Here is a 15,890-nt window from a genome sequence, read left to right as displayed (position 1 = left end):
CCGGCTCTCCTTTCAGGAACTCGCTCTGAAGGGACTGGTGCCATTGTAATGTTTGCTTATTTCTTTATTTCGTTCATTTTTGGTTTCATATCTGCATGTGCAGTTTTTTGAAAAAGCTATTTTATACTTGTTTAAATCTTTGAAATCAATACCGGTTGTCTGTTGCAGTGCCCCACCGTTTGCCGTCAAGGGTTAATTAGTTTGGGAAAATAATTTAAAGCAATTCTACGCTTTGGTTGCATTTCCAGTTATTTTTTTCAAAGCAAGAATTCTCTTTACTTATGCAAAATTAGTGGAAAACTTTTTCTAAAACAACGTTTTTATTAAATTAGCTACATTTGCAACATCAAGGATGTTTCTACTCGGTTCGCGCATCGCTTGAATGCAATCTGAAGCAGTGAACCCGTCATGGCGTAAACGCGCAACGCCGAGCTGCTGTCAAACGGTGAAAGGAAAGCAGCCCCCGACACTGACATCTGCTGTCTGCGAGTGCGAGAAAAAAAGAAAAGAAGTGCAAAAATAAGATTCCTGACAAAATGTAATTATTTACCGAATAGAAATAAGGCTTTTCCGGATACTGCAGTTCGTGGCGTGGGTAAGTATTGTCCTTCCCGGGTGCGGCAGCCCTCCCTAATGGCGAAGAATGCACAGTACGGGTCCGATTGCACCTACCAAACACATACACACCTACGGGTCTCGGGTCTGCACGGCTGAGGCGTACATGCAAGAAGATGGGACCGTGTTCTGCCCGACCGTGGGACCGTGGGACAGGGCGAGGGGCATCTCCGTCGTAGCGAGAAAGGAAAAAAAGTGGCCGAAAGAGGGCACGGTTTCCCCCCGTCCCACTCATCGATTACGATTTTCCGGTGGATGTTGTAATGTTTGGGTGGAAAATCCCCCCCCCTGCCTGCAGGAAACAGCCGCAAACATAACCCGTTCGTGTATGTATGTGTGTGTGTGTGTGTGGCTGTGTGTATGCAATAGCCAAACCTTGCGCGAGGGGGCGAGAAGGATGCACCGCGCGAGTGTTGCTACTGGAAGGTGTGTGCGTGTGTGTGCATGTGTGTATGTGTATCCCGTATGTGCTTGTTGCGTGTTTGGCGTGCCCGCTTAGGATGAAATTAGCCTACCCCTGAGGAGCCCCCTTGTGCCTGCTCGCAGCCGTGCGTGGGATATAAAATCTTCGGGAAAAATTGCCTCCAAAAAAGGCGGCCGCTATCGGTGGGAACATGGACCCTCCGGATGTGGCACTCTCCGCCCACCGACCGGTGGCAGTACGATCCGGAAGTAATGAGCAATACTAACGCAAACTCTCCCTTCTCTTCTTCTTCCTTTGCCATTTTAGTGATCGTCCATAGCTCGTGCGTGCGTGCGTGCGTGAGAGTGAGAGAGAGCCACTTTTGCGGCACATTATTTTTTGCTGTTTGGCTGTAGAAGATGTAAAAAGTAATCGTGTAGGCACACAGAACGACGCCAAAAACGACTAGAGCGAATGGAAGGAACGCACCGTTTGATCTCTTCGCGGCGGGTATCGCAGCGAAAGCACTGAAAGCGGAAAAACCACTACGCGAAATAACAATTACCGTGTGTGTGCGTGTGCGTGTGTGTCAATGTGCGTGTGTGCGTGTTTGTTCCGCGAAGAAGAACGCTCCTGGTAGTTGGTAGTAGCCCGCACAGTAGGCGTTCTTTCCCCGTTGCTGCGTTAGTGTGTAGCGTTGTCCGTATTTAGCTGTATATGTGTAAAGTGTTTAGTGTGTGGGTGCAAAAAGAAGAAGCAGAAGCAAATTCAGAAAAGAGGCAGACAGAAGTCGGTAAAACAAGGATTCGGCGGGGAGCAGCCAGGTGGTGAATCCCCACCATCCCGGATTGCGGTTCCGGATATTGAAGGCGGAAGATTCCCGACTGGAGCTACTAGCTACGTAGTTGCACCACTATCGACAACTGTGGGACGGTTGCTGCTCCGGCTGCACCGTCGGCAGTGTTGCACGAGGGAGCCAAAGCAATGACCGAGGCGCAAGCCAACGAGTATCTCCGGCATCGACTGTGGCAGAAGGCAAAAGGTAGGCAATGTTGTAACAATTTGCACGTACCATCGAACAGACACGCGGGAAACAAGTAAACTTGTTCAATCTTGTTTAAAATATGGATCTTGCTATGAAACAGTCGGAAAAAGCCGAACAATGCGAGAGTGGAATAGTTAGTTGAACTGAACAGTACGCATAAAATAGAACTAAGAAAGGCGTTAAGTTATCAATTCCTGCCTGAATACTCATTTCGCCAGTTTTCCAACTCTGCAGTAACTCGTTTGCGTTTGTTTTTTTTTCTTTTTCAGACATCTACGACAGCATCGTTGGAGCATCCGGGAGCGACCAGCCGGCGTCCGGTCGGCGACACTCGAAGGAGCAGGTGATCGCGTGTCTGTACGGCCGCACAGAATGCTGCCTGGAGCTGCGGCAGTACGATCAGGTGACGCAGGACTGCCACCGGCTGCTGAAGCTGCTCGCGCTCGCCGAGAACGCGGCCGGAAGCAACGGCACCAGCGGCGGCCCGAACAGTAACGGAGCGGCCGCCGGCCCATCCTCATCATCCACCGAATCTCCCAGCCCGACGCCGTCCTCCTCGTCGACCGGGTCCTCCTCGTCGTCGAAGGGTGGTGGTACGGGCGCGAGCAAAACCACCGCCGCCGCCGCTGCCACCAATGGAACGTCCAGCGCGAGTGCACTTGCCGCTGGCGGTACCGGCAGCACCGAGTCGAAGGTGCGCAAGCGGCTCATACACTCCCTCTTCAAGCAGCGCAAGTTTGCCGAAGCGGACGTGATCCTGCAGGAGTGGGCGACGGGCCAGGGCGCCAACCAGGACATCGGGCGGTATCTGGACCGGCTGCGGGCGCTGCTACAGCAGGCCTCCGCGTCGGGCGGCGCTCCGGACGGTGGCGAAAACCATCCACCGAGCGGCGAAGCGGTGGCCCCGGCGACCGGTTCCTCCAGCTCGTCGACCGGTTCCTCCCAGTCGTCGCTAAACGACGAGTACGAGCAGATCGAGACGAAGCTGGAAAAGCTCATCCTCAACAATCTGCCCCCGGATCGGTACACGAAGCAGCTGGGCAGGATCGAGAGCCAGCTGCGGGTGGGAAACGGGGACGCGACGGGCGACGCGGCGGTGTCGGCGGAGGCGGACGAAGCGAGCCACCAGCAGCGAGCGGCAGCGCCGGGTCAGAAGAGAGTGGGCGATGAGAAGCGCAGGGAGGCGGTGGATGCGCCGGCAGGGGCAAAACCGACGGGAAAAGCCGCAACACACAGCAGCAGTGGTGGCAGTAGCAGTAGTAGTAGCAGCAACAGCAGCAGCAGCAGCAACAGTGATAGTAAAGCTAGTGATAGTAACGGTAATTTATTCAATGAAGCAAACAGTGATAAGGGCGAGAGAAAGGGTGCAGCCGGCAACGATCGAGGATCGGCGGCTGCTGGTGGTGGTGGCGGCGGCGGCTCAGGTCGCTCGGTGGAGCCGGGCAGTGGTGGTGGCCGTGGTATCGGCCCAGCGTCGAGCGGCCCCGGAAAGCTGCACAACAGCCACCCGATGGATAGGCACGGCAAGCCGGGCGGCCATGGGTACGGGCAGGAGAAGCAGCTCGGAGGCAAGGGTACGCTGCCGATGGACAAACTGAACAGTATTACCTGTGTCTACTGCACGCTTTCGTTTGCCGACCGGTCGGAGCTGCGGGCGCACTGCCAAACCGAGAGCCACCAGAACATCATCATGTCGGATGAGGGTAGGTGGAACGGACGCGAGGGGGATGTATGGGCCATTGGCTGTAACTCTTTCTTCCCCATAATTTGCAGGTCGCGACTGGAAATGGCGCCCGCCGCCCCGCGGCTTCGTGGCGGAATCGTACACGCTGTGCGAGAAGTACCAGGATAATCAAAACTGTCACTACGGCAACCAGTGCGTGGAGGCGCACGGGGTCGACGAGCTGAACGAGTGGAAGGAGCGGTTCGAGTACCGGAAGAAGAAGCTGCAGCGGGCGCGGGACAAGGAGCTGTACGGCAAGAGCTACACCGAGCAGCTGCTCGAGCGGTGGGTGCAGGCGCCCAGCCCCGAGAAGGTGATGCGCGAAAAGGTGGAGGGGGTGGAGGACAGCTGCTCGCACGATCTCGTCACGACGATCTCGTCCAAGGTGAGCAAGCGCGAGTGGTCGTTCGTGCTCAAGACGAAGCGCTACCTGAAGGCGGTTGCGCTGCTGCAGGACGCCCACCGCAATCACTTCGTGCTGAAGCAGGTGTGCCCGGGCGAGCCGCGCGGCACACCTGGCTGTGGCCCTAGCGGGGGTGGTGGCGGCGGCAAGAAGAGCATGTCGGGCGGAGGGAAGGGAGGTGGCCCATCGTCCGAGGCGGACCTCAACTCGGAGCAGGAATGGATGGCACCGGCGACACCGGGGTTGGACAAGGGCGAGGCGGCACCGGCCGTGCTCGAGCATCGGATCAAGGTGGGCTTCAGCACGGAGATCTACGGCACGTTCCGGCAGACGGTGGTGTTCGATTTCGGGCGCGAACCGGTGCTGGTGAAGCACATCTGCGTGGACGTGGTGCCGGTGACGGAGGTGGACAAGATACAGGAGATCAAGAAGGACATCGTGATGTCGACGGCGGAGCGGTGGGACGAGACGAACTCGGAGATCTGCGAGTTTACGACGGCGCCGATCCCGCACATGCACACGCCCGCCTACACGGCGGACGCGGAGCGGGAGAAGGATCTGCTGCTGCGCTACCCGCTGCCGAAAGCGTCCACGTTCGTGCTGACGCAGTCCACCATCACGGAGAAGCGGCTGACGCGCAACAACTACCGCAACCGCATCCACGAGCTGCTGTACGTGGAGGAGATCGCCCGGTACGAGCAGATCGCCCGCTACAACCTCACGACGCGGCTCTCGATCGTGACGAACTACCTGCTGACGCCGAGCGGCATGGCGACCAGCACGGCCAAGTACTCGCACTCGGGCGAGCTGTTCGCGCTGATGAAGCTCGGCAAGGACGTGTCGGAGGACACGTCGGCCGGCCGGCTCATACTGAACAACTGCCAGGCGGTGTACATAGCGGCGGCGCGCGAAACCACTCCGGCCGGCGAGCGACGCAAAGTGTACGAGGCGGTGATCGAGGATAAGGGCAAGAACATGATCTACCTGAAGGTGTCGGCGAAGGCGGTGACGGGGCTGGGGCTGAAGCCGGACACCGAGTTCCTCGCCGACATACAGTTCCAGCCGAACCGGCTAACGTACTGCGAGTGGCACCAGGCGATCGACAAGATAGCGGACTTCCGCATCATCTTTCCCGAGATCTTTCTCGAGCCGAGCATCCCGTGGACGCCGCAGCGCCAGTGGGACGCTTCGCTCGATCCGAAGCTCAACTCGAAGCAGAAGGAGGCGGTGGTGGCGATCACGACGCCGGTCAGCGTGCCGCTGCCCCCGATACTGCTGATCGGGCCGTTCGGCACCGGCAAGACGTACACGCTGGCCCAGGCGATCAAGCAGCTGCTGCTGCAGGACGGCACCAAGATACTGATCTGCACGCACTCGAACTCGGCCGCCGACCTGTACATCAAGGACTATCTGCACCCGTGGGTGGAGGAGGGCATGACGGAGGCGCGCCCGCTGCGCGTCTACTACCACAAGCGCTGGGTCGCGACGGTCAACAGTATTGTACAGAAGGTGGGTCGGGACTGTTCCTCTCTCGGCAAAGGGACAAACGAAGCGGTTGTATTAAAATTTGCCTTTTTTTTGCTCTCTTTTTTACTTGCACACAGTACTGCCTGGTGGATTTGAACATCAACATGCGCAACTTTCGCCGCCCGACCGTGAAGGACATCCTGAAGCACCGGATCGTGGTGGTGACGCTGAACATCTCGATGGAGCTGGCGTCGCTCGACCTGCCGAAGGGCCACTTCACGCACATCTTCCTGGACGAGGCGGCCCAGGCGATGGAGTGCGAGGCGATCATGCCGCTCGCGCTTGCCGGCGAGCGGACGCGGATCGTGCTGGCCGGCGACCACATGCAGATGTCGCCGGAGCTGTTCTCCAACTTTGCGAAGGAGCGCAAGCTGCACGTGTCGCTGCTCGAGCGGCTGTACGACCACTACCCGAACGACTTCCCGTGCAAGATACTGCTGTGCGAGAACTACCGGGCGCACGACGCAATCATCCGCTTCACGTCCGAGCTGTTCTACGAGCAGAAGCTGATCGCGTCCGGCAAGCAGCCGCGCCACGAGAAGTTCTACCCGCTCACGTTCTTCACGACGCGCGGCGAGGACGTGCAGGACAAAAACTCGACCGCCTTCTACAACAACTCGGAGGTGTACGAGGTGGTCGAGCGGGTGTGCGAGCTGCGCAAGAAGTGGCCGAGCGCGTGGGGCAAAATCAACGACCAGAGCATCGGCATCATGACGCCGTACGCGGACCAGGTGTTCCGTATCCGGTCGGAGCTGCGCAAGCGGCGCATGGGCGGCATCAGCGTCGAGCGGGTCGCGAACGTGCAGGGCAAGCAGTTCCGCGCGATCTTCCTGTCGACGGTGCGCACCAGGCGCACGTGCAACGCGAACGCGAGCGAGGGCGCGGGCACGAGCAGCGAGGAGGTGGACTACGGCTTCCTGAGCAACTCGAAGCTGCTCAACACGGCGATCACGCGCGCCCAAAGCCTGGTGGCGGTGGTCGGCGACCCGGTGGCGCTCTGCTCGATCGGTCGCTGCCGGAAGGTGTGGGAGCGCTTCATCGAGATCTGCTACCAGAACAAGAGCCTGTTCGGCATCACCTGGTCGCTGCTGCGCTCTCAGCTGGACGGCGTGGAGCTGAAGAAGACGTACGTGCTGAACCCGCTGGCGCCCGAGTTTGTGCCGCGGGCGCTGCAGGGCGAGGCGTACCTGCGCGACCAGGCCGCGAACCTGGGCGGAGCGTTGACGCTGTCGGCCGGCGGTCCGTTCCATCCGCATGGCGGGGCAGGACATCACGGGGGACCGCCGGTCGGTGTGCCGCACCTTTCGGGTCACCATGGACCATCGCATCAGCAGCAGCAACAACAGCAACAGCAGCAGCAACAACAACACCAGCAGCCCCAATCGCATCCACAGCAAGCGCAAGGCCCGGGCGGCGTACACGCGGCCCATCATTTGCATCACCTGCAGGCGCATCATCACGCCGCCGCACCGCAACAGTCCGGTGGCGCGGGCTCGTCCTTCCATCACGGCACGGTCGGTGGTGGGGCGGGCGGTGCAAGCTTCCCGCTGGGCGGCGTTGCCGCTGGCGGGACCGGTGCCGGTGGGATCGCGGGCATACAGAATGCGGCGGCCGCTGCCGCGCTGATGCGCAATCAGCTGGCCATCACGCCCTTCATCGGCCCGACCAGCGCCGTCCAGGGGCCAGGGGCAGCGCAATCGGCGATGCTGCAGCAGCACCTGCAATCGCAGCAACCATCGCAACAGCAACCACCGGTACAGCAGCAGCAGCAGCCCGGCCAGCAACAGTTCCCGTACCAGAACCAGCTCTACTTCTACCAACAGCAGCAGCAGCAGCAGCAACAGCAGCAACAGTCGTCCCAGCAGCAGCAGTCGCTCCGTGCCGGTGGCCCAACCCTAGTCCCACCGCACCCGGCAGCCCTGGGCGGTCCACCGATACCACCGAACATGGCCCCACCGCCACCCAACCCGAGCGTGCCGAACCTGTGGGGCGCTACCGGGGCGGGCGGCGCCTTCCCCATGGTGTCGTCGCCCGGGGGCCGCAACACGCCGCCCGGCTGGCGGCTGGCGCAAAAGAACGTTCCACCCTCGATACGGCCCCAGCTGACGGCGGTAGCGGCGGCAGCAGCGGCCGCCGCCGCAGCCGTTGCCACCGGCCAAACCGTCGCCCATCCGCTCGGGCTGGGGCTGCCGAATCGTCCCGGGCCGCCGCCCCTGATAGCGCCACCGATGCGCAGCCCAACGATTGCGGGCGGGCAGGCACCACCGCCGCTCGGGCCACTGCCCTACTTTCAGCAGCAGCAGCAGCCCAACAAAGGCCCGGCCGGTGTGGTGGCAGCGGCGGCCGCCCTCATGCAAACGCAGGCCCAGCAGCAGCAGCAGCAAGCCGGGGGCGGCGCTTTCGGCGCCGGGCTTTACCATCAGGCGCCGCATCTGGCCGGGGGTCCGCTACAGCAAGGACCGGTAGTGGCCCAGCCGAACCATCACATTCGCCCGATGCTGGCGGGAGGGCCAATCAGCCCGAGCGGCTTTCAGCAGCAGCAGCAGCAGCAGCAGCCGCCTCAGGCCATACCCAACTCCCAGTCCCAGGGACACTACGCGCAAACCGGCGACCTGTACATGACGAGCATCCAGAGCGAGCTGATGGCCATCTCGAACCGAATGCCGCATATGGTGGTAGCGGCGGCTGCAGCCGCCGCCGGCCAGAAGCTTGGTACGGGTGGTGGTGGTGGTGGTGCGGGAGGTGCACCAGGAGGAGCCGGTGCACCGATGGGCCGTGGCGCCGACCAGTTCGCCATGGACAAGGCGTCCGATTTCCATTTTCTCCAGAACGTGCACTTCCCGGAGCTGCGAAACACGGCCGCCAACCATCAGCAGCAGCTGGGCGGTCCGCATCTCCCCTCCGTCTCCACGTCAGCGCATTTACTGCAGCAGCAGCAACATCAGCAGCAACAGGTGGCTAACACCATGCTTGGATCGGTCACACAGCAGCAGCAGCAGCAGCACGGTGGCTCCGGTCACGTGCCTGCCGATTTTAACCACCTGCTGCCGGCCGGCATGAGCTTCATCGATATGGCGCTGCAGACGAAAGAGTTCCAGTACTACTGGTTCACCAAGCTGATGGAGTCGAAGGGGCTCGAGGCGGCCAACAAGTTCACCGACATCCTGCGCCAGGTGCCGACCGCCGTCGCGAGCTCGATGAAATCGCAACAGTCCGGCGGGCTGGCATCCGGTCAGCAGCAGCAGCAGCAGCAGCAGCAGCCAGGTATGAAAATACCCGGGCTTGGCAGTGCCGGCAGTGGACCACTTTCTTCGCAGGCGGACCTGTTTCTCGACAACATGCTGAATCCGATGCGCTCCGATCCGTTGCTGCTCGGCGGTGCTGCCGGCGGTGTCGGTACTGCCGGCTCGCTAGTGCACGGCAACGTGCTGGTGAACGGAGTGACCGGTCCGGCATCGAACGCATCGAATGCATCCAACGCCAACAACAACAACAGTAATAATAACAACAACAGCAACCATCCGGGAGCGGCGGGTGCGAAGGGTGGCATTCTCGAATCGGACGATCTGTTCGCCAGCCTGTCCTCTTCGCTAGCGCCCGAAATTCCGTCCCTGGTTGGTGGACCGTCGAGCCAGCAGAGCCAGCAGCAACAGTCGGTACCGCTGTACCGACGCCAGGCAGGCCAGAACTATCAGTCGGGCGGTAGCGGTGCTGGATCAGCCGGTGGAGGAAGCAACAGCAGTGCAGGTGGTGGTACCGGTACCGTCGGAACCGGTTCCTCCTCCTCGCACTCGATCGAGCTGTCCACGCCGGATCTGCTCGACTCGGTGCAGCTGCATCAGCAACAGCAGCAGCAGCAGCAGCAACAGCACTTTGGCATGCAGCAAACGCTGCTCGACATGCTGGAGCCGAAAATGGCACCGCAAGGCTACCTGTTCGGGGCAGCGAACGGCGGAGGGAACCAGTTTACCGGCAATTCGATGCTGGATCAGCAGCACCAGCACCAGCAGAATGGAGGCTGCTTCCCGGGCAATGCCGGCTATAGCTCGATCCAAAACATTGCCGCCGGGTTATTGCAGCAGCAGCAGCAGATGCAACATCAGCAGCACGGACTGGGCGGCAGGGGCGACTACATGCCGCACCTGACGTCGCACGCCGGCTCGCAGATGCAGACCGGTGGATTGATACAGTCGCAGTCCCATCTGCACGATGACCACATGCTGGCGCAGCGTCAGCCGGGTGGTGGAGGGGCCGGCCCGGGTGGGATGCCACCTTCGTCCTCAGCCGCCCATGCAACATACGCTAGTGTATTGAGCCAGGGGCAACAACAGCAGCAGCAGCAGCAGCAGCAACAACAGCAGCACCAGCAGCAACAGCAGCATCATCAGCAGCACCATCAGCACCATCACGGTAACAATGGTAATCAGCACCAGGTGCAGCATCAGCATCATCACTATGGTGCGCAGCCACAGCAGCAACAGCACGGTCACGCGAATGCGATGGATGGGCTTAAGCAGCTGGGCAAGATTGAGCTTTCGGATGGTGGGGCGCTGCTCGATGCCAGTGCCAACAATGGCAACAACGGTGCCGTCGGCAACGATCCGTTCGCTCCGCTGCGCAATCTCGGCGGCAAGAGCAATGGGTTGTACAATTATTTTCTTTAAAGTTAAAACATTTCCGACAGAGCGCGTAAGTTGTGAGCAAAAAGAGGCGAAAAGAGAGAGAGAGAGCGAGATAGAAAGAGAGAAAAGGAGCCAGGGAATGTGTCGCTAAGGGGAGCGAGGAGATCCAGCTGCTCCAGTGGCAGAAATCTCTCGTCTCCTTAGCTACGGTACACATTCGACCTGCTGTGAGAGAGCAAAGCTAGGCATCGTGAAACCGCGCAACCTTTGAAATAGTGGCAGTGAGTGTGTGCGTGTGTGTTTGAATTATTATTTCTTATAGAAAAACAAACGCCTTTAGGCAGGCATTAGTAGTGGACTGGGCAGGCAAACGAGAAGGCAGACCGAAATAATGGAATGGAAAATGCTTGACAACAAATTGAAAGCGAAAAAAAAACAGAAACAGAAAAAAGTAACACGATTAGTAAACAGAAACATATAAAACATAAATATAAAGATACAACGTAAGAAGTGTGGTAAAAGAAGATAAGAAAATGAAAACAAAAAGCGAAAACATAAAACGAAAAAAAAAACAGAAAAAATTATACAAAAAATCCTAAAAAGTTATGTCTACTTATGGTTTATATGAATGTTGCAAAAACAAAAGAAAAACCGACAAAAAAAAAAGATGTGTAGAGAAAACTCAATGCAAAAAACTGAAGATCACGCTGTGTGTGTGTGTGTGTGTGTGTGTGTGTGTGTGTGTGTAAGAGTGTCCAGAATATATGAAAAGAAGACGGAAGAGGAGGGAAATGATTAATGTTTACAACAAACAAACAAAAAACTTAGGCATACATACATGCGTAACATAATAAGAATAACACACACACATACACAACTGATGGGTAGAAGCGTGCGTGTAGGCGTGGGTGGGTAACGATAAGTTCCATATGTACACATACTAACTTCATTGAAATAATATTAACTGCAAACCCCACATACAAACACACACACACACACATCCACGTACATGCAGCATGCATACAAAATGGGGAAGGAGGATGGTCAAACAAACGCATACATAAAATGACTTTAGCATAATCGTAAGGCATTCGTCATATTGAGATATCATTACTGTACTTTATACGTTTACTTCTTTAACTTGAACATATTTGAGTTTGGTTATATTTTCCTTTTTTTTGCTTTCTTTTTAATTAAACGTATACTCATTTTTCGTATGTTTACATTGTATCGCTTTCTTATTTAATACTACCCGTACGGAACCTAATCGCTACTATAATATTTTTTCTCTTTTTTTTGCCTAGCGTATATAAATATGCGTATACACCTATCTAAGCATTAAAATATCAAATCTGCGGACCGCAAAACAATGGAAATAAACTTTGTTCCTGTAACATATGTGTTCCTTTTGTTTGTTTGTTTTTTTTTCTCTCCATTCTATTATAGGTACTTCTTCTTCTATATTTTCGTCTTTATTTTGTTTTTCTTCAATATTTCTTTTTCAGCAAGCGCAGGCGATGGTGTTTTGTTTCGATCAAGAACAGTTTATTTGCTTTTACATAGTTATATCAAGTTAATTTAGTTAAAATGCAACAGTTTATTTTTGGACAAGATGATCGCATAAAGAAAAAACATGGTAGCGATAATGATAAACAAAAAAAATCAAACCCAGGCTTGTTAACAAAGAGCGTCCAGCGGAGAAAAAAGCGAAACTGCATCAAACTAAACGAAAAGAAAGCATAATGTAACAATGAAAAAAACAAACAAACAAACTGTCTCTGTAACGTTCCACAGCACCACTAAGAATAGCGTACATGTTTTTATTTTCAGCACACAAAAGCAAAGCTCCGGAGTAGAGATAATTTGAAAGAAAAATACAGAAAACTTAACGCACTCGATAACGTTCATAAGCGAAGAAAACAATGAGAAGGAAAAGCAAGGCAAAGTAGGATAAAAACGATAAAATCGTTCAAAAAATGTACGTAGTGTGTTAGTTGGATTTCGGGGGTTTTTTTGCGGTAATGTTTTAGCAAAGGAAGAAAAAGATACAACAGCAACAGAACGTGGTAAAAACTCGGTGAAAATGGGTAAAGCTTGAAAATGCAGAACCGTGAGTAACATGAAGACAGCCAAGAAAAACCAACATTCACTTACACAAAAAAAACGAAGAAGACAAAAAACACTGAAAACTGAAAAAAACAATGGTAAAACAGAGGATTAAAACTGATGAATCAGAGGGAGAGAAAAAACTAAGATGAGTAACGTCATCAATAAAAAAAGAGTGCATGAAAATTAAATCACCCCACGATTAGAGATATTTATATACCTATATATATACATAAAATACGATTATAAAAGGTAAGCAATGACCACTACATACAACAGGAGCGAAAAAGAGCGAACAAAATGCGAAAAAGAGCGAAAAAGAGCGAACAAGAGCGAAAAAGAAACACACCCACAAAAACACAAGAATTCGTTTTGCAACACACCTCACGAAAATAGATTGATCGTAGGTTTTTTTAGTTTTTTTTAATTTTGCATCGATGCAGTGGCAGCATCCTTGCTTCGCTCGCAATGTTTCGATCGCTTTGCGGAGCTGGCAAGCAAGCAGGAAAGAATATATGATAAAAAGAGCAGGAGAAGAAGGAAAGAAACGGACATAACAAAACATAACACGAATGCGAGAAGACGATTATATTTAATTGAAACACCTAACTGTAAGAACAAAATATATGGAAATATTTATATATGTATGTACTTTTTAAACAGGAATAAAACTATATATATATATACATACTGAAGCAGACAAATGAAAAATTAGATTGTGAACTTCATTAATAAAATTGAGGAAAAAATGGAAAAAATATGAAAAATCAGATACTAGGAAAGCGTTACAAAAAAAAAAAGATAAAGGAAACAAAATAAAAAAAGGCTAGAGAGAAGGTGAAGATGAAGAAAAGTGACAAGAAGGAGCGGACGAGAGAGAGACTGAGGAAAGCGATGAAAGAAACTAAGCGAAAGAATCAATACAATGATCAAAGTTGAACAACAAAAATAACAAGAAAGAAAAGAAAACATGCACAAAATAGATACAGCATACTTCGATCAATAACACCATTACTTATACGTATGTATAGCCTGTTCCTGAGTTACGCTGTTTTCTGTTGGTTTGGAGTGAAGCTGCAATAGTCAAAAGCGGTATAAATTAGTTATTTTTTTATGAAATATTAAAATCTTTAACCCGATAGAAAAATTTGTATTTTCTGAACGGATCGTACTACCTAAGCAATTAGGTAATTTATTAGGAGTATCACATTAATTCATTTGTAATTGGTAACATACTTTTTGGCTGAAAAATCTACTATTCGGCATACGCAATTGATTTGGGATGAAAAATAAACCGCGTAACTCCGGAACAGACTGTACAGTAAAGCTATTTTAAGCCAGCTGATTGTTGTAGCATGTTTGTTTGTCTTATTTTTTGTTCAGTTTTTCTTGAAACAAAGCATGTGAAGGGTGGTTTTTGTCCCGAATGAAGGTTTCCTCCCGCGATGCTACATAGAATGTTATTCAGATCGTAAAATTACAATTATAGTTATGTTGATTCAGTTGTACAGAAACGACCAGCACCTTTTGTGGATTTATTGAGTACAATAAAACAGTTAAAATAAAGTTAAAAAAATGCAACTTCCCAATGATTTCAGTTGATTCAGGCGATAAATAATTTTATTAAACTGACAAAAAAACATGATCATGAAAACATAGAAGGAAAACAGTGAGAAAACAGAGAAGAGAGAAAACGTAACAAACAAACGAAACAGAAAAAAGATGAAAAAAAAAAACAAATGAAAGCAAAACCAAAACACTAGGAGATCTGAGGGATTGGTTAATGAAACGAAGAAATAGAAACGACGAGGAAAGCGAAAATGGATTGTGTGTTGTTGTTGTTTTTTTTTCTCAATCTTTCTATGAACCGGGGAAGGTAAGTACAAACAGTGCATAATGATTTCTTTTCTTTTTTTGTTGATTTATTACATCTTGTTCCGTTGTTGTTGTTGTTGTTGTTGTAGTTGGTTTTGTTTGTTCTATTCTCTTGTTCTTGTTTACAATTTTCGGTTATGTTCTGATCTAAAAGTTTGTAGTTGTGTGTGTGTTTTGCTGTGTATAAGTGTGCGTATGGTTTTGTGTTGATTTCACTGTGGTTTAATGTTTAATGTTTGCTGTTTTGCACAATTTTGTCACAATTTTGTAGCGGATTTTTCACATAGTGGGAATTGTTTTGTTTTTCTATTAATTTTTTCAATTTTTACCATTCTTGGCAATGAATTTTGGTTTGTTTCCATTGTAATTTTCTGCTTCCTTGCCTCTGCTGCTATGTTTGTTTTTATTCGTTTTTTTTTTGTTTTTTTTTTCGTCTTCCATTCAAATATAATATTATAGGAATTTATTTTAGTGCTTTTTTGTATGTTTCTTCTTCCATTATCCATTATCGTTATCCATTTTACTGCGCATTGCATTTTGTTTTACATAATTAATATTCATGAATTGATGAGAATTTTACGGTTCGTTAATTCTTTTTGTATTTTTTTTTGTTGCGGCCCTTCCAGTTTAAAAGAGAGTCACATTCACTTACATTCTTGATTTGTTAGACTCTGCGCATCAAAGTTAGCCCTAAGTCTACATCCACTTTCTTCGCGTTTTATCCTAACTGCTACACAACTTTTTTGCGCTCCTGTGTTGTTGACTATTCCAATCTAATTTTTGCTGTCCTGTCACTTCCACCCGGTTTTAGCATTATGTTGTGCCTTTATTTTATTACTTTCCCATTGAAACTTGTTTTCCTTTTTCGAAATTTAAATTTTCCTCTCCGTCATCGCACATCGATGGATACAAATGTGACCTTAGAAAGGGGAACAATTACAACGTAGATGTAGCTGATTATTCTTTTCTCATTCCTTTTTCGATTGTTTGTAATGTTAAATTCATTTGCAATCTACGCTTGGTTCGCGCTTACGCGACACGACTTCGATAATGGGTTTTTACTTGCCTTTGCCATGATCATTTGCATTAAAATTAGTATATTTTATGTTTAATGGATGAGCACATTCACATATGTGTACGCTAATTTTTGTGTCGTAATTCTTTTGACCAATTCTTTCGCTCCCAGACAAGCGTCACTTTCTTTGTTTTTTTTTTCGCGTCCTTGCGCTTTTCCTTGTCTTTTTGCACTCTTTCTTGCATCTCTCTTGCATTTAACTCCATCGAGTGATTTTGCAGCTGTTTTTGTATTTGTGCTTGTACATTATTAGATTTGGAATTTTGTTTACTTTTACACAATTTCGAATTCAGTATTGTTTATCTTTATGGTCTTTTGTTTTGCTTTTCGCTTCGTGTATATGCTTTGCATTAAGTTTTTGTTCACACTAAAATACTTGTTTTGAGTTCGTTTTCTTCTTCTTCTTCTTCTTTCGGGTAATTTGTGTTTCATGCAAATTGCATGTCCCACTTTTTTTCTACACACTTTTCTCTCCTTTCCTCGCAGAGGAGAGTTT

The 15,890-nt window shown here is 51.2% G+C and overlaps 1 protein-coding gene across 1 annotated transcript; it reads left to right on the top strand.

The window, feature by feature from the left end:
* The first annotated feature begins 456 nt into the window (after positions 1-456).
* LOC120902621 (probable helicase with zinc finger domain) lies at positions 457-14,259 on the top strand. Its single transcript, XM_040311490.1, has 5 exons — positions 457-595; positions 1,346-2,060; positions 2,333-3,766; positions 3,837-5,698; positions 5,794-14,259. The coding sequence occupies exons 2-5, from the start codon at positions 2,003-2,005 to the stop codon at positions 10,378-10,380; spliced, it is 7,941 nt and encodes a 2,646-aa protein (XP_040167424.1). The 5' UTR covers positions 457-595; positions 1,346-2,002; the 3' UTR covers positions 10,381-14,259.
* Positions 14,260-15,890: the final 1,631 nt, after the last annotated feature.

Source organism: Anopheles arabiensis, chromosome 3 (genome assembly GCF_016920715.1).
Source record: "Anopheles arabiensis isolate DONGOLA chromosome 3, AaraD3, whole genome shotgun sequence".
Classification (NCBI taxonomy): Eukaryota; Metazoa; Arthropoda; class Insecta; order Diptera; family Culicidae; genus Anopheles; species Anopheles arabiensis.
This window is presented reverse-complemented; position numbering and strand designations above follow the sequence as displayed.

Bases quoted from the DNA above. Each gene is read 5' to 3' on its own strand.
- LOC120902621 (XM_040311490.1), top strand. From the start codon at position 2,003: ATGACCGAGGCGCAAGCCAACGAGTATCTCCGGCATCGACTGTGGCAG. The intron at 2,061-2,332 runs GTAGGCAATGTT...TTTCTTTTTCAG, and splicing joins ACTGTGGCAGAAGGCAAAAG to ACATCTACGACAGCATCGTT. The intron at 3,767-3,836 runs GTAGGTGGAACG...CATAATTTGCAG, and splicing joins CATCATCATGTCGGATGAGG to GTCGCGACTGGAAATGGCGC.